The sequence below is a fragment of the Amblyomma americanum genome, chromosome 10, assembly GCF_052857255.1.
Source record: "Amblyomma americanum isolate KBUSLIRL-KWMA chromosome 10, ASM5285725v1, whole genome shotgun sequence".
NCBI classification, from domain to species: Eukaryota; Metazoa; Arthropoda; class Arachnida; order Ixodida; family Ixodidae; genus Amblyomma; species Amblyomma americanum.
The window spans coordinates 48,527,391-48,548,387 of NC_135506.1; the positions used below are offsets into that span (position 1 = coordinate 48,527,391).

Below are 20,997 nucleotides of genomic sequence, written 5' to 3' on the forward strand. Positions count from 1 at the left end.
GGGTAAGCGTTAAGGTGATATGATATTAACCTAATAAGTTTTCTACACGAAGTCCACAGAACGCCAAGATGATGACTTTGATTTAAAAAAAATAATTTTAACGTTTTAGTTGTTAACCTGCACTGTACCATGAGCTTGAGTAGCAATAGGTCTTCACCACAGCGTGCCCACAAGGCATGCTCTCGATGGCGCACTCAGTGGCACATCGTGCTCATCGTTCAGGACACGCACGAGGCGAAAAGCGAAGGAAGATAACAGTCCTCCTAAGGGAGACCTCGCAATCTGTTCCGTGCAGCCCGTGCAGGCACAATGACCTTCTTGTGAGAATACGGCGTATCCGTGCTTGACAGGTACAACGCACTCAGCTTCCACTGCAAGAAACGCAATGCTTTCCGGTTTCACAGACGCGAAACCCCATGCAATGGCTCGGTAGCTATTGCACGAGACCTGACGAGGGTATTTTATTCAGGCTAATTTAGGTGTTTCTTATGTAGAATTAACAAACGTCTACTGCGCAAAAGAGCTAACTCGGAGTACTTTTGAAAACTGCCAGAAATTTGTCACCAGACACCGGCCGAAATGGGATCGAAATTGCGTGATCTACAAGGCTGAAGTATTTTGCTACAAGGGCGCTCGTCTTGACTGATGAGATGGGCGTACGAAAAGTAATGCGATAAACATAACGTTAAGACCCAGAATTAAAAGAGCACATATTAGAAAACCAAGGCAAATTGACAATGTAAGTAAGCGAAACTGCAAGGACATCAGATTAACGAGTGATGCACTGGACAGAGAGCAAATGGTTTTATTCAGCAATGGAGCGGGTATAAGTTGATTTAGAGTGGCGTATAATCACGCGGACTTATATAAGGTTAAAAACGTCATGAGGATGTGACTCTAGAATAATTGGTGTTTTGTTTTGAACGACCTGGTGGAAATGAGGCAAACGCTCGTGAAACGAAAAGGACGACACGGGAACTCTTGTGTGCCGTTCTCTTCGTTTCCGTGGCTGTCGTCTTGCAGTCACCACACATTTTTAAGTTGCAAAGTTCGCTGCTATCCCTAACACAAATTTCTTAAGACAGTGTATAGACTGTCCATACACTTCTGTCTATAAATTCCATAGACTCTGAACAGACAAGCTCTAGAGAACAGTCTACAGGTAATGCAAATTGTATAGACAATGAATAGATTTATCGCCATACACTTTTAGTAGATTTTTGCCTATGGGCAGCCTACAGAATATGAATAGACAAAAAGAAATATCTATAGGAAGGCAATAGAGTCTACAAGAAGCCTATCGACTGTCTATAGACCATTTTTGTAAGGGATATAAGGTTGGCGGCGCACGACAAGATTAGAAAGGCAGCTTCGAAAGGACTCCTCGGTCTTCCGGACCCCCGGAGCACCTCATGGCGGCGACCACACGTACGCCACGGCCACGTACCTCGGCATGGTAGTTGATGCAGACGTCGGGCCTCTGCCTGGGCAAGCTTGTCTGGTTGCAGAAGATGGCCTCGTCGGGCACCACCTCGCGGGGCGCGAGGGGCGCCGGCGTGCTCGTGCAGTTGCAGTCGGTGAACACGGCCAGCATGACCAGGTTGCTGGACGGCACCGCCTGCACGATGAACTGCTTGTCGCAGCTGCGGTCGCTGCACTTGGACAGCTTGCCCTTGATGGGCTCGGGCTCCATGGGTTGCATCTCGTACAGGTCGATCTCCATGTCGCACGGACGCGCCCGCGTCTTGCTGGGGATCGGGATGGCGTCGTCGGCCGCGTAGTCGCCGTAGTCGTAGTCGCCTGCGTCAGCGGTCATCGGGCCAACTCAAGTGTGTGTACACAACCGTCGGTACACAATCGTCGGTACACAGTCGTCGGTACACAGTCGTCGGTGCACAACCATCGGTACACAACCATCGGTACACAATCGGGGATGCATAATCGGCTCTCTCAGCTCTGTTTTGTTCCCGCAATGTTTCAAGAACTTTTCGCTGACACTCTGTTAGCGTCAACTTGTCTTTATAAAAAACAAAGGACAAACGAATTCAAGGTACGCTAGGGAGAAGGAATATTGAGGTTTCCTTTGCATACACTTGAGACTTGCTGATGTGCAAAGAGGCCTGTCATATGGTTCCCCTGCAAAGACTAGGATGGACAACTCAGCAGGGAACGAGATCACCTCACACCAAGAAGGACAGTTCATCTGCCAAACTGTTCATCTGTCGTCCTATTAACTCCTGTAGTGTAACAAAAAGTGCTGACGTAATCACGCGATCGATTGCGGAACGGCGAACAGCGCGCCTTATACTCGGGACTCGGGTACTGCTGACGTAATACACTCTTAAGCGGCAATAGAGGTAATGACAGATGAGACCTCAGAGTAGCCTTTAACTGCCTTTGTCCATCCCATTCCATGCTTTATGTTGAATTAGGGAAGAAAAAAAAAAGCGTTATCTACTATTCCCGCTTCCATTGATGAATAAGAAAGCATCTTGGCTGCCTTTAGAAGGAAGCGTTAGATTTAAAAGCACAGCATGTGAACGATAAAAAAATCATAAAGACATTACATAACTGGACAGGGACAATCTGTTTAGGCTCAAAACAAGTGCGTATAGGATGGTTCTATAAACCTGAAATCTGCAAAGGATACCGACAGCCAACTTTCATTTATGCCACTTTTCCACAAAAGAAACAGAAGTTTGGCGGCTTACTTGATGTTACGATCCACTCCAAGTTGAACACGTGGTACACCTCGAAATGCATTACTAGCCTGCGTTACAGAAAAGAAGCGAAACATGGTTTGACAATCTCATGGCAGGGCCCACTGCTATATTAGGGTTTCATCTAGAAAAAAAACGGCCGCAACGTACACAACAAGCTTCTTCCAGGCCCAGGCCAGTATATTCCACAAGGCGTGAAACGGCTGAAAAAAGAACAGAAAGAGAGAAAAGAGGAGACATGTCATAATTTGAGACATTTTCGAAATGTGCTACTCGTACCTCGCGTTAGCTTTTGCATAGAGTTTGATTAGCAGTTCATCAAAATGGTTATTACTACCGATTTCACGAAACACGTTGCCTAGGCAGCAACTCAGAAAACTTATAATGTACATATACTGCACGATTACTTACACTTGTTCGAAAGTTTGCCGGTCCAGACGGGACGACTTTGTCCTTGCATATCGCTTGGTAGTCGTATATTCGCACCCTGAGAAGCACATCGCAAAAGAAAAAAACGGACCACATCTTTAATGGTTGCAGTTTTTCGTCTTATTTACTTTTGGTGATTGGCATCAGGTGATCAACTGGCTTATATATTAGCTGAATTCTCACCTCTTGTAAACGTTGTACTTGACCATTGAGAGGAAGAGGGTATCGTCTATCTCCCCGAAGAACTTTCCCACCTATGTAATCACAAAGGAGAAACAGGAATGAAAAAGCATGAACTTCAGTCCATACATGTCTTTTCGCCAACTAAGTCACAACATGCGTAGAGAGCGATTAGCTCCACCACCAAGGACAAGGTTTCCCGGAGTAACGCGGGTGCCGCCACATAACGGTAATGGGGAGACGTCTCGAACTGCTGTGTGTAGAATGCGGTGCACCCAATATTCGCCGCTTGTTTTAAAATTGAGAAATAGGCAAGGAGAAATTGGAACATAAACGAGAGAACCGCTGATGACGACTGATAAGTACAAATGTCAAAGAAAAAGATTGCTACAACATTTAATCCTGGCGCCAGTACTCACGTTTATTTTGCATTCATTTACATTTCTTGCGTGATATTCATACTTTTTCTAGTAGTTGTATCAACCGGCTGATATGCATCTTGTGTACAGATTCTTGCATATTTTAAAGATGTGTTACCAATAAGGCACATTTCAGATACTGCTAAACGTGCTCTCGTGATGATTTTCTGCACGGTCAGGGATAAAGCCACACAGACGCCTGGGGCAAGAAATTTGGTGCCAGTATTTATTTAACCTGGTCCCGTAACCCTGTTTTCCCCGTATTTGTCTCCAGGTGAATATTCAAGAGAGAGCTCAATCCCACTCGACTGCTTTATTGCGCTCCGATCCGGGAGGAGTACTTCACGTTCAAAATCTGGCGAATCCAATTTCGACTCACTTGAGTGCGGTTGCTTGACACAATGACGAAGCCGTTGTTGTCCAAGAGGAAACAGTCGAGAGCCTGCGGAAATGAACAGCGAAAATCAATAGTTAACTTCGCTGAACGTGTTAAATTTACACCAGACTAGCACGCGGTTAAGAATGGCTTTATCTCTAGCATACCTCGTTCCCGCAGGTGTACAAGCAGGGCTTTTGGTTCTCGCACTGAAAGGAAGTTGGCAAGGGAAGACGGGAAGGGAAAAAAAAGGTGAAGTCAGAAGTACCAAGAGGTATAAAAAAAAGAAACGTTTTTAGTTACCAGGTGCAGCTACGGAAGGCTTTCCATCCTTTTCTTTGTTTAAGTTATAAATATCAGTTATATCTACTATAATTTTTTTAACGCGTTTCAAAGACTGACCCCACAAAACAAAAAGCAGCTGGCATGGCAATGCTTATGTATATCGGCATTGAATCTATTATTCAGATATATAAAAAGCTCGTCGGGCTCTTTTTCCTACTTTCTAAGTCTAGTCAGTCGACCTTCATTACGCGATACGCTGGCACAGATCGTTCACTGATAGTTCCTTGATGCATTGGTGTCTGCAAAGATGATAACGAGTTGCCAAGAGAACAGTAGCCCCCTCACTTCTGTGTTCAAAGTGTGCAGTGTGAAATCTCAATGCGAAGTTTCCATCCTGTTTTCTCGCTGATTTCCTTGGTCGCCATTGCGTTTTCTTTTTTGTTCTGATCACTTTAGAGTTGTGTTCGCTAATAACATGGTCTGCTATTTATTTTCTTAACCTTCAGACAATAGCTAATCGCGCTGCTCAAGCTTTCTTCTCCTTGAACGATAAGCCTAGATAGAATAAGTGATTGAGCCAACTTTGTGCCCCATTCCGGAATGGAATATCTTAAGATATTAAAGCTACATTATGCAAAATGAGTGTTGGCCCCTAAATTGCATTTCCTTAGTCGTCCTGTCGTTTCCTTCAACTGCTTCTGTAAAGACTGCTTCGCTGCAACAGCTACAGTACAGAGAAAAGAAAAGCATCTTTACAGGAATTGAGTTTCTCTCGTTTTTCTTTATGTGGCATAGCGTGGCACAGCGAATCACACACGTCCTTGTCGTTGAGCGAAAAGAAAAAAAAAACAAGATCAATGTCCTCGGCAGTCCGCATTGGTATCTGTTTATCTTTTGTCCTTAATAATAAACGACGAAAATTAGTTTTCCACTTCAAAATAGCCAGTCACAGCTTGCCTTGCTGTAATGAGACAAGCTTGCCCGAACTACAAAGCTTGCGGCCGCATAGCTCTATCACTGCTTTGGTTTGGTTTATGGTTTATGGGGGTTTAACATCCCAAAGCGACTCAGGCCATGAGGGACGCCGTAGTGAACGGCTCCAGAAATTTCGACCACCTGGGGTTCTTCAACGTGCACTGACATCGCACTGTACACGGGCTTCTAGAATTTCACCTTCATCGAAATTCGACTGCCGCGGCCGGGATTGAACCCGCGTCTTTCGGGCCAGCAGCCGAGCGCCATAATGACTATCATTGCTTTCGTACTAGAGATAGAGAAATGAAAAACCAACTCACATGACTGTTACGACTGTGTAACGCGATATTCAGCGATAGCTGTTTAGGAGTTTAGTTTTGGGGATATTTTGAGGTAGAGAAGGTACAGTGATCTCATATATATCGCACTGCTGTAGTGGTCAAGCGATGCACCCCTGCACTGGCAGGCGGCTGTTCCAAACAGAGCCACCCGCGGGCTTATGCTACCCACGTTAACCGGCGCAGCATGTCTAGCGCACCCACTGGTTACGCCGACGGCGACGCGCAAGCCAGGGACGGGCGAATAACAGCTATCGCTGTAAAACAAATGTTACGAAAAGCAAAGCAGGAGCGCGGGCGGCCACCTTGGAGGAAATGTTGAGGAACTTCTCCTCGAAGACCGAGTGCTTGATCTGCAGTCCCACGACGGCCGCCGGGGCCTTCTTTTCTGAGCCGAGGAACACGGCCCGGCTGCCCGTCACGTAGATGGGGCTGTTGTCGTTCGCCGCGTACCGGGCGCCTGCAACGGGGACGAGGCAGTGTTTAAGCCTTCCCCCCATGGTTTAAGCACACGCCGAATGCTACCAACCCGATGAAGTGCACTGAAAGTTTGCATATGAGTTCGTAAAATGCGTCCTGACCCAGACCCCCTAAGTCACCCCCCCCCCCCCCCCCCTGCCATCCTTTTACTAAAAGGTGGTGGTGGTGGTAGTTTCTTATTAAAATAATAGTAAAAATGAAGGAAAAGATTTTTGCTAGCCCCGGCGTCTGCCATCGATACTGAAGCACCTGAGCTGGGGCAGCGGAAATAAAGGATAGCAGGCAGAATGGAGAAATGAAATGGAAGAGGTGAGGGGACAGGAAGAGAGGATAGGGGGAGAAGTAACATGTACAAACTATTCACACAACAAGAAATGTGTCCAGGTTGTACGCGTGATTAGTTCATGATGGAGCAATAAAACCACACGCGCAAAGCACTGTGTTGACAACTGGAGTGGGGCGTCCAGTTGTTAATCGTCCAAGGTAGAACTGGCGGAGCGTTAGGTCACTGCATGTAACTACCTGGTGGAGAACAGACGGGACGTTTACTAAAAGAAGCCAATTTGGAATTTTCCACTTAAGACCTACAAAACTTACGGCAATGGCGGCCAATACCTTTTACAGCGCTCCAATCAGATCACTCCATTAAACAGGCATATAACCAGGCCTCTTAATGTCCGCTCCTAACTCATTCGAATTGTGGATTTCCTGTAGTGTTTCTATAGGACTGCAGGAATGTATGGAAAATCAGTTCCCAGATTCTAGTATGTTTCTTCACTGGAATTGGAAAAAGAAATGTCTGGTGTTCCCCTTAACTTGCGTTTATATGAATGACTGATTCTTGGCCGAACAAAGAAAAACATATTCGTTTATTACTTATCTCAGCATTTAGAGCATAAGATTGAACGAAACAAATAGCCCCATGCGCTTTCTTGGTTGCCAAGTAGGAAGATATGTTGTCAAATGAGACCTAACTGCACTTGAGCAACTAAGCAGATAAATTTGGTCAGGTTTCACAATTTTCCTTTGCAATCTTTTATTCGTATTTTTTCGCACCTGGTTCGAGAATGCTATTTCATTCTGTGTGGGGTAGTTGCAATGACGATATAATTACTTCACCTAAGTAGTGCAAAACTGCGCTCATACTAGTCATTTCAGCTGAATCATAAATAACCGCAGCGCCGATATAACGCCTGCTGAGGGTGCGAGCTAGGCCCGACCGAGAGATCGAATGAGGCACGTCATTACAGCGCGAACATTCAGAGCAAACTGTCTTTATTCTCTCGCGAAAGAAAGAACGCGACGGGGGATCGAGGAAGCAACTAGCTAGGGCGCAGAAAACGCAAAGTGGTCTGGCGTTTTTGATGATGCCGTCATCGGGGTAACCTGCACTCTTGTGGCGAAAAGCTGCGAGGCGTCTCAAGTGACCTTGTGCCGAGGCGTCGGCGTGTCGCCTCCTTCTCGCGCCCGCTACACACATCTATGAAATCTGAACTTTACCTGCCGTCATCTCCCTGAGCAAAATGTTTCGCATAATCTCATTAGCTGTACTAAAATTCGGTAGTGCATTACGAACTCATTTTTGGCTGAAAACATTTGGTGACTGCGTCGGCCACCGTTGCAAGGTTCGATTTTAATCGTTAAATGCTTAATACTTTCCCCGTCCCCTTTATTTTGCAATTACCAAAGTACTGAAATCGCCTTCCCTTAGATGGTCTTGCGAGGTGCGGTAACTCGCGATTTAAAAAATGCCTTAGGTTATATTGCATAGTCATATGGCCTTCTATGCAACATCCTTTTACTTTGCAGTTGCGCACTAATTCCGAATGCTCCTATTAAAAACAAGATTAGTTTGATATATATATATATATATATATATATATATATATATATATATATATATATATATATATATATATATATATATATATATATATATATATATATATATATAGCAGAGAAGGCATATGAAATGAGGGGGCCGTTTGACAAACATATTAAGGAAGCCAACAGTCACCGAACTGTTGGTGACTGTTGGCTTCCTTAATATATATATATATATATATATATATATATATATATATATATATATATATATCAGCAGACAAGTTAAAGGAAATGAGGGGCCCGTTTGACAAATTTATGAAGGGAGCCAACAGTCACCGAAACCAAGGTGCATAGGGGAACGTTAATTTTTTTTTTTTTTTAATGTGTTATGCTTATCAGTAGGGTAATAATTCTTAGATTAATAAATCGCTTAAAGAAAATTACTTATAAAGCAGCAGAAAAAACAACCATGCCGCCGGTGGGATCCGAACCCACGACCTCCGAATATCGCGTCCGGTGCTCTTACCAACTGAGCTACGGCGACGGCTGTCCAATCTGCTGCTCTCGTGGGTATTTTATGTTTTACTGGGTGTAAGCGAGCCTTGAGAGTGTTCACCAGCGCCACCCTCGACCATAGCGGCGGACGTAGGACGTCCTGTAATACCGCGAGCGTGACGTAGAACGTCATCTAACGGCGAGGGCGGAAACTGTGCGAGAGCCCTCTTATACTACCTTTGGCATTAAGACTGCCAGAACCGAGACCCTCGTTAAGCTATCAGCAGACAAGTTAAAGGAAATGAGGGGCCCGTTTGACAAATTTATGAAGGGAGCCAACAGTCACCGAAACCAAGGTGCATAGGGGAACGTTAATTTTTTTTTTTTAATGTGTTATGCTTATCAGTAGGGTAATAATTCTTAGATTAATAAATCGCTTAAAGAAAATTACTTATAAAGCAGCAGAAAAAACAACCATGCCGCCGGTGGGATCCGAACCCACGACCTCCGAATATCGCGTCCGGTGCTCTTACCAACTGAGCTACGGCGACGGCTGTCCAATCTGCTGCTCTCGTGGGTATTTTATGTTTTACTGGGTGTAAGCGAGCCTTGAGAGTGTTCACCAGCGCCACCCTCGACCATAGCGGCGGACGTAGGACGTCCTGTAATACCGCGAGCGTGACGTAGAACGTCATCTAACGGCGAGGGCGGAAACTGTGCGAGAGCCCTCTTATACTACCTTTGGCATTAAGACTGCCAGAACCGAGACCCTCGTTAAGCTATCAGCAGACAAGTTAAAGGAAATGAGGGGCCCGTTTGACAAATTTATGAAGGGAGCCAACAGTCACCGAAACCAAGGTGCATAGGGGAACGTTAATTTTTTTTTTTTTAATGTGTTATGCTTATCAGTAGGGTAATAATTCTTAGATTAATAAATCGCTTAAAGAAAATTACTTATAAAGCAGCAGAAAAAACAACCATGCCGCCGGTGGGATCCGAACCCACGACCTCCGAATATCGCGTCCGGTGCTCTTACCAACTGAGCTACGGCGACGGCTGTCCAATCTGCTGCTCTCGTGGGTATTTTATGTTTTACTGGGTGTAAGCGAGCCTTGAGAGTGTTCACCAGCGCCACCCTCGACCATAGCGGCGGACGTAGGACGTCCTGTAATACCGCGAGCGTGACGTAGAACGTCATCTAACGGCGAGGGCGGAAACTGTGCGAGAGCCCTCTTATACTACCTTTGGCATTAAGACTGCCAGAACCGAGACCCTCGTTAAGCTATCAGCAGACAAGTTAAAGGAAATGAGGGGCCCGTTTGACAAATTTATGAAGGGAGCCAACAGTCAAGGCTCGCTTACACCCAGTAAAACATAAAATACCCACGAGAGCAGCAGATTGGACAGCCGTCGCCGTAGCTCAGTTGGTAAGAGCACCGGACGCGATATTCGGAGGTCGTGGGTTCGGATCCCACCGGCGGCATGGTTGTTTTTTCTGCTGCTTTATAAGTAATTTTCTTTAAGCGATTTATTAATCTAAGAATTATTACCCTACTGATAAGCATAACACATTAAAAAAAAAAATTAACGTTCCCCTATGCACCTTGGTTTCGGTGACTGTTGGCTCCCTTCATAAATTTGTCAAACGGGCCCCTCATTTCCTTTAACTTGTCTGCTGATAGCTTAACGAGGGTCTCGGTTCTGGCAGTCTTAATGCCAAAGGTAGTATAAGAGGGCTCTCGCACAGTTTCCGCCCTCGCCGTTAGATGACGTTCTACGTCACGCTCGCGGTATTACAGGACGTCCTACGTCCGCCGCTATGGTCGAGGGTGGCGCTGGTGAACACTCTCAAGGCTCGCTTACACCCAGTAAAACATAAAATACCCACGAGAGCAGCAGATTGGACAGCCGTCGCCGTAGCTCAGTTGGTAAGAGCACCGGACGCGATATTCGGAGGTCGTGGGTTCGGATCCCACCGGCGGCATGGTTGTTTTTTCTGCTGCTTTATAAGTAATTTTCTTTAAGCGATTTATTAATCTAAGAATTATTACCCTACTGATAAGCATAACACATTAAAAAAAAAAATTAACGTTCCCCTATGCACCTTGGTTTCGGTGACTGTTGGCTCCCTTCATATATATATATATATATATATATATATATATATGCAAAGAGGGATGACATTAAGAATAAAACCACTCTGCTAGCATTCCGACACATTGGAGGCTCCACAGTAGCAGATGATGGGGAGTACATGTAACACTCACCGGCGTCGAAGGGAACAGAGTATATGAAAGAAGTGTTGCTGATCTGGTGAAAGTCGACAGCACGCCGATAGAAAAGCTCGTCGATAGCTCGAGTGTGAACTTCGTAGAAAGGCCTGCGAAGAATAATAATAATAATAATAATAATAATTGGTTTGGGGGGAAAGGAAATGGCGCAGTATCTGTCTCATATGTCATTGGACACCTTAACCGCGCCGTAAGGGAAGGGATAAAGGAGGGAGTGAAAGAAGAAAGGAAGAAAGAGGTGCCGTAGTGGAGGGCTCCGGAATAATTTCGACCACCTGGGGATCTTTAACGTGCACTGACCTCGCACAGCACACGGGCGCCTTAGCGTTTTTCCTCCATAAAAACGCAGCCTGAGAAGAAACAAAACAACCAATACAGCAGTGTTTCTAGGACAGACACCAAGACAACCAGCCTCTGTAAAAACAAATCCTGAAGTGTGCTATGCAAGCTCGTGGGCTTAGGATTATGGAGCGTGTTTACAGGAGTGTACTAAATTTCTCCTACCGGCTCAGAAAGAACAAAACTGAAGAGACGGAAGGAATGTAACGAGCACTGATTGTCTTGGCTGAGTTCAGAGCGGTTCACACCCGTAACGTGAGCAGAGCACAAGTGCTAGCACAGTCAGTAGCGAACCGAAGAGATAGAAACATGAAAACGCGTTCGAGAACATCGCTCTTTCGTACGCACGCAATGACTATGCTTCCTTCTTAAATGCAGGGAAAATTCAGTGAAAAGTTCATCAGGTGTATTTCAGCGAGTGCCTCAGTATTGGTTACTTCAAGATAAATGCGACACAGTGCTACGTGGTTCGAGATCGCCGAAACAGCATTTTAAAGCGAGAGCTCTACTACTAGGGGTAATAATAATAATAATAATAATAATAATAATAATAATAATAATAATAATTGGTTTTGGGGGAAGGAAATGGCGCAGTATCTGTCACATATATCGGCGGACACCTGAACCGCACCGTAAAGGAAGTGATAAAGGAGGAAGTGAAAGAAAAAAGGAAGAAAGAGGTGCCGTAGTGGAGGGCTCCGGAATAATTTCCACCACCTGGGGATCTTTAAAGTGCACTGACGTCGCACAGCACACGGGCGATTTAGTGTTTTGCCTCGTACAACTTCCGATTTCGATGTGGGTGAGACAATGACCTTGAATGCCTCACAAGGTCAAGCCGAACTTAACTGAGTAGTGGTATGGCCCAAGCAATATGGTATTGTGACCATGTGATCACATGACTATGACAATGGGCTACTTGACCTTGGCCTTCGGCATTGACTGTTGACCCTTGACCTTGACATCTGATTTGAGCCAGCGGGCACCACATCGATAATGGCGTTCAATGCATCACAAGGTCAAACCGAACTTAACTGCGTGGTGGCATGGCCCAAGCTATGGTAGTGTGACAATGTGATCATATGACTATGACCATTGGGTACTTGACCTTCACTTCTGACATTGACATTTGATTGGAGACAGTGGTGACTATGAATAACAGAGAACTATAGGTTCAAGCCACGTTGAACCACAGCCACTTTTTATTCCCACAGCTCGCGCGCCCTCTGGGGCTAAAGCTACAAATTGACTCATTTTTTAGTTTATTTTGGTAAAGAGTCAATAAGTCTATCTTCCAGGTTCAGCTGGAGGGTTTCTTGGATAAAAGCTGACTGTGCAGTTTGACTGTGTCCAGGAAACCGTTCGATGCACTAGCAAAGAGTGCTACAGAAACAAGTGCTACACATAACCACACACACACACACGCACGCCCCCCCCCCCCACACACACACAGAGACATGCGCACCTCTCCCCGTACGCACGCACGCACGCACTCTCACTAACGCTCTTCAGCGACTCTCACTCACACACTCACTCACTCGCTTGCTCTCACATCCACTCGCTCAGTACTCACTTTTCGGAGTTGCTGTTTTTCTCCTCCTCACTACGATGGTCCGTGAACCGCAGCAAACCGCTCCTCGTAGCCACAAAAGTCATCACGATTCCATTGCTCTTGAAAGTCGTGTCTCTGCGTTAGTCGCGCGACACGCACAGCCACGTGCTTTCACAACAGCCACACATGTGCGTCCTACATTTTCTTTTTTTTTGCGCAAACGATTAATTACCCTCTACGACTCGCCAGTAGGTTTCATGCACACTACAGCGTAATGGAAGTGCACAAAATACAGACGCACATCGAATTGATTGTGTTAGCATTACGCCTAAGCGTACAGACAAAATAACTTAGAAAAACAAACATATTTGGCGTTACGGATGTCTAGGCACAATAAGAACTAGTAATCCTCTCCGAAGAATTCCTATACGCTGCCAGCAGCATTCATGGCAGTGCGATGTATGAGCGTTCAGAAAAGTGAATCGTTTACCATACATACAAAAAAAATATTTCTGTTGCAGGTGTATAAGAAATTGTAGTTTTACTGACTGGAACAATCATGTAAAGTTTACGCTAAAACTTCGCTTTGTGCTATTCTTAGCGGTCCGCGTCAGGTCATTTGTGCCACAAGATACGTACCTGTTTTCCACTAGGCGTCAAGCAAAACATGTAACGCTGGCACATCAGCTGCGGACGCTAGAACACTGAGATCTGCTAGCTCGCACATGATAAGCTGAATAAGTTTCGCTTCGTTCCAGTAAATATCATTTCTGTCTTTTTATTCAGCCAGAGGTTTTAACTTGAATGTAGTAGTAATTGGTTTTTTTGGGGAAAGGAAATGGCGCAGTATCTGTCTCATATATCGTTGGACACCTGAACCGCGCCGTAAGGGAAGGGTAAAGGAGGGAGTGAAAGAAGAAAGGGAGAGAGAGGTGCCGTAGTGGAGGGCTCCGGAATAATTTCGACCACCTGGGGATCTTTAACGTGCACTGACATCGCACAGCACACGGGCGCCTTAGCGTTTTTCCTCCATAAAAACGCAGCCGCCGCGGTCGGGTTCGAACCCGGGAACTCCGGATCAGTAGCCGAGCGCCCTAACCACTGAGCCACCGCGGCGGGGCAAAACTGGTTTCAGGGAAAAAGGCGCCGTTTGCATTATTGGTTTTACGAAGTGATTTCTGATGTTTCTGTCCATGCAATCCCATGCGCGATTGCAAAGGAGAACAGCTTCGAACCCCACTCTTGAAGTTCTTACGTAAGCGCAATACAGAGGAAAACACGGTAGAAAGGTTCACGTTACCTGGGTAATAAGGCCAGAAGCCTATGAAGGGGGCTAACACACAGACCAAACACACAACGACAGGTTAGAAACGCCAGGGTTCAGTGCAAAAGTGGGTTTTGCCTTGGACCAAGATGACGTCGAAGCCGCAGGCTTCTTTCTTTGCGATGACTGAGGTTTGTGCGATCGTTGAACGATGTCGGATAGTGAATGATGAGTGATAAGCTGTTCGACCGACCGTTCGGCAATGCGCCAGGTATCGATACCTTGTAGGTTAACATTACCGTAAGAAAAAAAGGTGTATCTCAAATCCAATACATGACTTAAGGCAGGGCCTCTTTGATCCGTTTTTGATTTACCGCATTCTCTAGATGAGTAACGAAATTCGCCTTGCGTCCCATGCTTGCAATCGAGTTCGTATTCGATTCTTGCTCAATCTGCATACGGGATGCACTAAATTCGCACCTCAAAATAAACCAATTTTTATTTTACTGGCGCTAAATCTAAATCCGGTTCCCACTACAATTATATTCGTTGATGGTTAAATTTTTTTATCCACTGTTGTTTGATCCGTATAAGTTTGAATTTTATTCGCGTTCGATTTACATTGAGTTCCAGCTCAATCAGCAGTCGATTTGTGTTCGCTCCTCCTTCAGATCTGTGCGCGTTCTCAGCGCAATGAGTCGAGCGCCTATCACTATCCGAACAGTCGGTCGAAAGGCTTTTCGCACATTTCGGTTCAATATTGCAATCCGCAAGAAGGTTCGTTTAGCCTCATCCCCCTTTTTTTTTGCTCTTATTATCGCGCACATGCGCCAGTCGCTTTCAATCTACAAACTGAGACACGACCCAGTAAATTGCACAGTGCATTTACATACATGAATAAAGAAGAAAAGAAGAGGTAGCAAAGGTAAGCGATCTCACCTGTGACTCCTGAAAGCATGGACTACTTACCGCCAGGCAGCGTGTAAGATTTAGTTACTTCGGGTGGGGGAGGGGAAGAAAAAAGCACGGCAAAGCACAAACACACAAGCCCCGCTACCACGAATGGGAGGCAAGGCAAATGCGCCACTGGCGCAACGCTTCACTCTACAAAAATACCTTTAGATAGTCTATAGACTGTCTGTAGACTTTTCTATTAAGTCTATAGACTTTCTATAGACTAGTCTGTAGGCAATACAATCCCTATAGACCCACTCTAGATTTATGGTCATACACTTTTAGCAGAATTTTACCAATAGACATTTTATAGACTACGGATAGACAAAAGGAAATATCTATAGGAAGGCAATATAGTCTATGAGAAGTCTATAGACAGTCTATATACCACTTTTATAAGGGATCGTACTCGAACTGGACTGCGAAGTCTCCCCCCACCATGCTCGTCACCTTTTACATCAATCAATGTTTTTCCTCTTCCTTCTTCTCGAACTCAACACGCCCGCAGACTCCTTATTAGTCGCGTTTACATGAATACGATAGATGTCGACTCGACTCCCCTTTTGAGGAAAAGCGCAAAAAAGCACGTTTTCTTCTGAGAATTCGCTCTTTCTCTCGAAAAGTCGACTGAAGACGTATGCTGTCGCAGTCATGTAAACGTGGCTAGCGTTGACTCGCTCGTATCGACATCACGTAAACAGAAGCCCGTCGAGTTAGACAGACCTTGCTCAACTTGATCCCTCGACTAGACCCGCTGCTGTAGTGTTCATGTAAACGAGGCTACTGACTCTGTCGTGTCGCGTCGAGTTTATGCGAAAAATGAAAAAATGCAGTATGCACGTACTTTGAGATCGTGAGATTTGGGCCGAAAGTCAGGCAAAGCTCATATACAGAAGAAGCAAAAGAGGCGACAAAATATGCCTCGGAGAGAACGACTGATGCAGCTAATATAGAAATACGGAACATCAGGACGTAACATCAGGACGCGTTACGGCGGCTATAGAGAGAAAGCAGAGTTCTATAAGTTAGAGCGTAGGTCTGTTTACACAGAAGCTTTAGTGACTCCTCGAGCACATAGGTATCAAAAATACATCTGGTTGATAAAATCGTGACTTGACGCAGCTGGTTTATCATCGCTAGCCTGAATATTGTGCGCTTATGAATCCTGTTCCAAGTTACGACTCGTCAGGACCACTTTATCTCATGACTATGCTTCTTCAGTTTTATAACTTGGAATACAAACTGGTGCTGGCTTTCTCAGCGAGAACGCCGCAGGAAAGTAGTTGTGGGGTCTTAACTTTTTTTGTATTTTTGTAATCTCAGCTAACTGGTGCTGCCGAGAAGAGAAAAATGTTACGAGAAAGGCGCACTTGCAGTGAGCCATCCGGCGCGGCCAACGCACCATAATAACCGCAAACTTTTATTCTAAATCGCGGTTGCCGCCGCACCTAGCACGAACACTGCTCCAGACATTCATTGGTCCGCCGCAGCTGAAGCTAACTGGAAGGAGCAATGATCTAAGTCGTATGGGCGCGATTTCGCAGCGCCTTCTCGTGAATAACCCGCCATATGTATTTGCGCGCAATGCGAAATGCCAGCCACAAAGTTTGTGCTAACTGCAATGCAGTCTTTAGGAGCCAGTGTGCAAGGAAAGCAAAGCGTTGGCAATGGACAGGTAGACATAGCCAAGAAAAACACAGCACACGCAAGCAGTGAGCTCAGAACGCAAATTGCCGCGAAACAACCATCACACGATAAATGCCGCGCAAAGCACGGCAACAGGTAAAACAATTGCTCGCCGAAAGCGCTTCGCACGATTGCATGCGCTAAAATCAAAACGCAGTTCCCTTACAAACATTTATTTAGACAGTCTAAAGATTGTCCGTACACTTGTCTGTAAAGTCTATAGGCTGTCTATAGACAAATCCAAGAGAATAGTCTATAGGCGGTACAAATCCGATAGACAATCTATAGACAATCTATAGATTTATGGCCGTACACATTTAGTAGACTTTCGTCTATGAACATTCTATAGACTATGAATAGACAAAAAGAAATATCTATAGGAAGGCGATAGAGTCTATAAGGAGTCTATAGACTGTACATAGACCATTTTTACAAGGGTTAAACCGGCCACTAGGTGCAACAAAAGGCGACCGCCACAAAGCAGGTAAATGCTCCGTGAACCGAAAGCACGGAAAACCGCGCACTAAATGTTATTCTTATAAGAGAAAGGTTAGAAACCTCCTAAAAATAAGCAAGTGTTGAAAGAAATGTTCACATATCCCGCTCTGACATTTCTCAACACATGGAATAACCGCAATGATTCTCCCTTGAAATAAAATTTGTTGATCTGAAATCATTGAAATGGTAGTGACAAACGAAAATGGACGTCTGACTAATGCTTTAAATAAAAAAAAGACAATAACTGCAACGCACGTACCATGTGCATTTGACACGCCACTTAATCAGCACGTACACAACGAAGTCTATGCCGAGATGTCCGAAAATTACACCATGAGAGCGACTGAAATGCTAAACATACGGAGTTGTTTACGACATGCGTGAAATTTAAGACAACCCTGAACCTGCCGTTAATCGATGTCACGAGAAAAGCCTCCTAGACTGCAGGGATTCTTCAGTCCTACGCACACCCAAGGACAAATTACTTAGCAATATTTATGTATTCGAACGCTCTCCGCTTTCCCTCGACTTGTGCCTCCGACCGTATCAGCCTACTTACTAAACAACGTCACTTCCGGCGCCCTTACACATGGCAACACGGCACACGCCGCCATCTTGAGCGGCGGCATGGGCGGTGTTGTCGATGCTGAACCCCTTCAGCCTTAACGCTATCAGCAGTACAGTTAAAACTCGATATAACGAAGCGAATGGCCGCTGCGCACCATTTAGTTAAATCGGGAAATTCGTAAAATCGAGAACAGTATTTTTCGGTCCTTCGAAATGTAAAATTATAAAGTAGCGGCACCCAAAAGCTATCGCCGCATCGTATTTGCTGCCTACCCGCGCCTGGCGCACGAAAATCTGCGAAGGCGGCCCCGATCGCCTGTATCGCTTGCGCGTGAAAGCGCCATCTGGTATAACGGATTCGAAGCCAAGGTGGGAAGTGCCGCCGACTGCCAAGTCCGTTATTCCGTGCAGCGGCGCAGCGTTCCGTCCGTTCAAAACAAATCTACGGCCGTGACTAGGGTGCACAGATGTTACTGCTGGCACGCTGCCAACAAGCTGCTAGACGCTGTGGGAAAAACAAGTAGGAAATCCTCACTTGTTTTTACTCTTTCAATAATTTATTCCCAGAAAAACTTCGTAACACCGGGTTTGGTAGTCAAGATTGTTCTGTTATTTCGGGTTGATGAGAACATTAAACCCTATGGGTGCTTACCGCGGAGAATCAAAATTCCTTCGTTAGATCCAGAACTTCGTAAAATCGAGTTTCGTTAGATCGGGTTTTAACTGTATTGTGCCTTTTGACGTCATTGAGCAGCCGTGTAAAAAAAGTACCAATACTTTACTTCTCTGTGCCGTCCGTGAGAGTTTCGCACCGCACAGGGCAACGAAACTTCGCGACAATTTCCTCAGCGGCACAGTCTCCCAACTTCGTAAGATAACTGCCCAACCTCTAAGGGAGGCAGGTGCGTTCAGGGTCCCCATAAATGTGTTCCAAAATATCTTCACCTGAAAAAGACCATCACTTCTGCTCTATGCATAGCAGCAATCATGCCAGACCGTAAGCATTTCTGTAGATATTCGAGGCCCCAGCGCGTCCTTCCGGCACAATTATGACGCAACAGTCAATTGCGGAAAGCCGCAGTCCATGGCTTTTATAGCTGGCTCTGCAGTACAGCTTAAAAGCCAGTTACGAAAGTGCGCACACTCAACTTTGCAAAAGAGCAACATTGAAGCACGCAATATAAATCACAACAAAACACTGTGGGTCGTGTCTCAGTGCGTCCAAGGCAATTCCCTGACTTAAAGAAGAAAATACGCAAGTTATGCACGTTCTTAAACGTGCCCTGAACGAGTTAACAGTAACTGTTCATATTCTCAAGCTACTACTTCTGTCGATCATGACTTAGGGTACTACCTAAAGTAACGGCAGGGTTATCTCACCCTAAACATTATTGGCTCGGAAAAGCAGAACAGAATGCCTATGACCGAATTCACTGGTCAAACCTTTTCCAAATTTTTTTTTCGCCAACTTCCTGAGCATGCACATGCTTGTAACTGCTTGTCTCTTTTGTCCCAAGTTCCCGAGGTGTTTTTTTTCTCAAATTTCAAATTAAATAGCGCCGCTGTTCCAAGCCATAAGCAATAAAACTGAAGGCGTATGGGTCAGCGCACTGCAGCGAATGTGCAGGCTCAAGATACAAACGTCATGCAGTGATGATCGGGGAAATCACGGATGACCTGGCTGAGCACGATTCCGCTCTGTAAGCAACTACCAGCTTTAATTATAGATTAAAACGCATTTCTAGTGGGCGCCACCTACCGCCTTCAGTTCACCGCTGCTAGGTCGACTTAGAGGGCGTCTCAAGGTCACACACGCAACGCCAGGCCTCTAATGACACTAGGAAATTCGAAAAACCAACAAAGATTTGCAAGCGAGCTCTCAACGTGGGTCTGCTGAATATTATCCACAGTTTGCACATTGTTTGTTCGTTAGTAATCAACAAAAAACGGGCTGTCGAACGATAAAAAACATACAGAGAATGCCACTACCAAGTGGCTTGCAGCTAAGCATTTTGTAAACCAATGTTACGGACTTTATTGCGGTTGGTCAGCACTCAGCTTAACCCTAGCTACAGGCTTGAAGATTCCCCGTTGGCTATCATATGTAAAACAAACAAGGAACCAAACCAAGCCGTCCAGGTTTGCATCTGATAGCCTTTCACATCTCCTTCTGAAAGAAAATAAACCAAACCACGCAAACCCACGGCCTAGCGGACGACCATCAAAAGTTGTAAAGTCGATTTCTTGGCTGCGAGCTATAAAAGAAGCACAATATTTTGTCTCCAAGCCTCGGTACAAGATATATTATAACTTCGCTGCCTAGACTGGCACTGTTCGTCACAAGTGATGAAAGAGAAGCACCTCACTTGGGACATCTGACCTGCGGCTTCTGAGACCTGTTGACGAAGTAACCTGTGACGAGACCTTGAGGACCGCCCTCTAAGCCTTCGTTGTTATTCGCGCTGAATCGTATAGGGAGCCAGAATGGCGGTGCTTACTTTGAAACATGGGAGTAGAGCTGTTTGGAAGGTTGGCGGGCCATTATCTTCTCCGGACTGGTCACCTTGGCATCGAACACCAGACTCTGCACAAGCTCCTTGTCGCCTGCGAGAGGCAACAACAAAGAAAAACGTCACTAAAGACTCGCCTTACGGGACGCAGACATGCGCAGAAAGTAAGAGAAGCAACACGGGCAGCGAAGTTTCCTGTCGTTTGAAAAAAAATTACATAAGCAAAACACCCCTACTGAAAAATGTATATAGGTTTTAAAGGGTCAGCGAATAGGATTATGACGCATTTGGTTTGGCTTTATAGGATGGACGTCCCAAAGCGACTCAGTCTATGAGGGACGCCGTAGTGGATGGCTCCGGATAACTTCGACCACCTGGGGTTCTTAACGGGCACTAACAATGAACAGTACGCGGAATTTTCACATTTTTCCTCAATCGAAGTGCTACCGTAGTGGGCGGGTTCGAACCCACGACTTGCATGCACTGTGTGATGTAAGTGTACGGTAATTAACCGCGGGTAATGATAGTTATACGGAGCCCTCCACTAAGGAGTCACTCAAAGGCTGAATCGCTTTGGAAGCTTCATCCTATAATGTTAAACGAAATGTGCCATAATCCTATTTGTCTCCTATTCAAACCTATACACATTTTTCAATAGGGACTGTACTCAAACACTAGACTAGCGGTATAGCCTGCAAAGGCCTTTGTGCTGTACCGCGACGGTAAACGATTAGCTCTACAGTATCTCCGCGTCTGCAAGTCAGACAACGCATCTGAATAATGTGACTTGGTTCTGAGGTTGTCCGTACAAA

At 45.4% G+C, this 20,997-nt stretch overlaps 1 protein-coding gene across 1 annotated transcript in view; it reads right to left on the reverse strand.

The window, feature by feature from the left end:
* Positions 1 to 20,997, reverse strand: part of LOC144107451 (voltage-dependent calcium channel subunit alpha-2/delta-3-like) — a 143,066-nt gene that overhangs the window by 7,367 nt on the left and 114,702 nt on the right. Inside the window, exons 26-36 of the mRNA XM_077640450.1 lie at positions 20,174 to 20,279; positions 12,728 to 12,841; positions 10,792 to 10,904; positions 6,028 to 6,182; positions 4,292 to 4,333; positions 4,128 to 4,190; positions 3,333 to 3,403; positions 3,132 to 3,207; positions 2,871 to 2,923; positions 2,712 to 2,770; positions 1,448 to 1,800 (exon numbers count right to left, since the gene is read on the reverse strand). Of these exons, the coding sequence (XP_077496576.1) occupies positions 1,448 to 1,800; positions 2,712 to 2,770; positions 2,871 to 2,923; positions 3,132 to 3,207; positions 3,333 to 3,403; positions 4,128 to 4,190; positions 4,292 to 4,333; positions 6,028 to 6,182; positions 10,792 to 10,904; positions 12,728 to 12,841; positions 20,174 to 20,279 (1,205 nt within the window). The remainder of the gene's footprint in view (positions 1 to 1,447; positions 1,801 to 2,711; positions 2,771 to 2,870; positions 2,924 to 3,131; positions 3,208 to 3,332; positions 3,404 to 4,127; positions 4,191 to 4,291; positions 4,334 to 6,027; positions 6,183 to 10,791; positions 10,905 to 12,727; positions 12,842 to 20,173; positions 20,280 to 20,997) is intronic.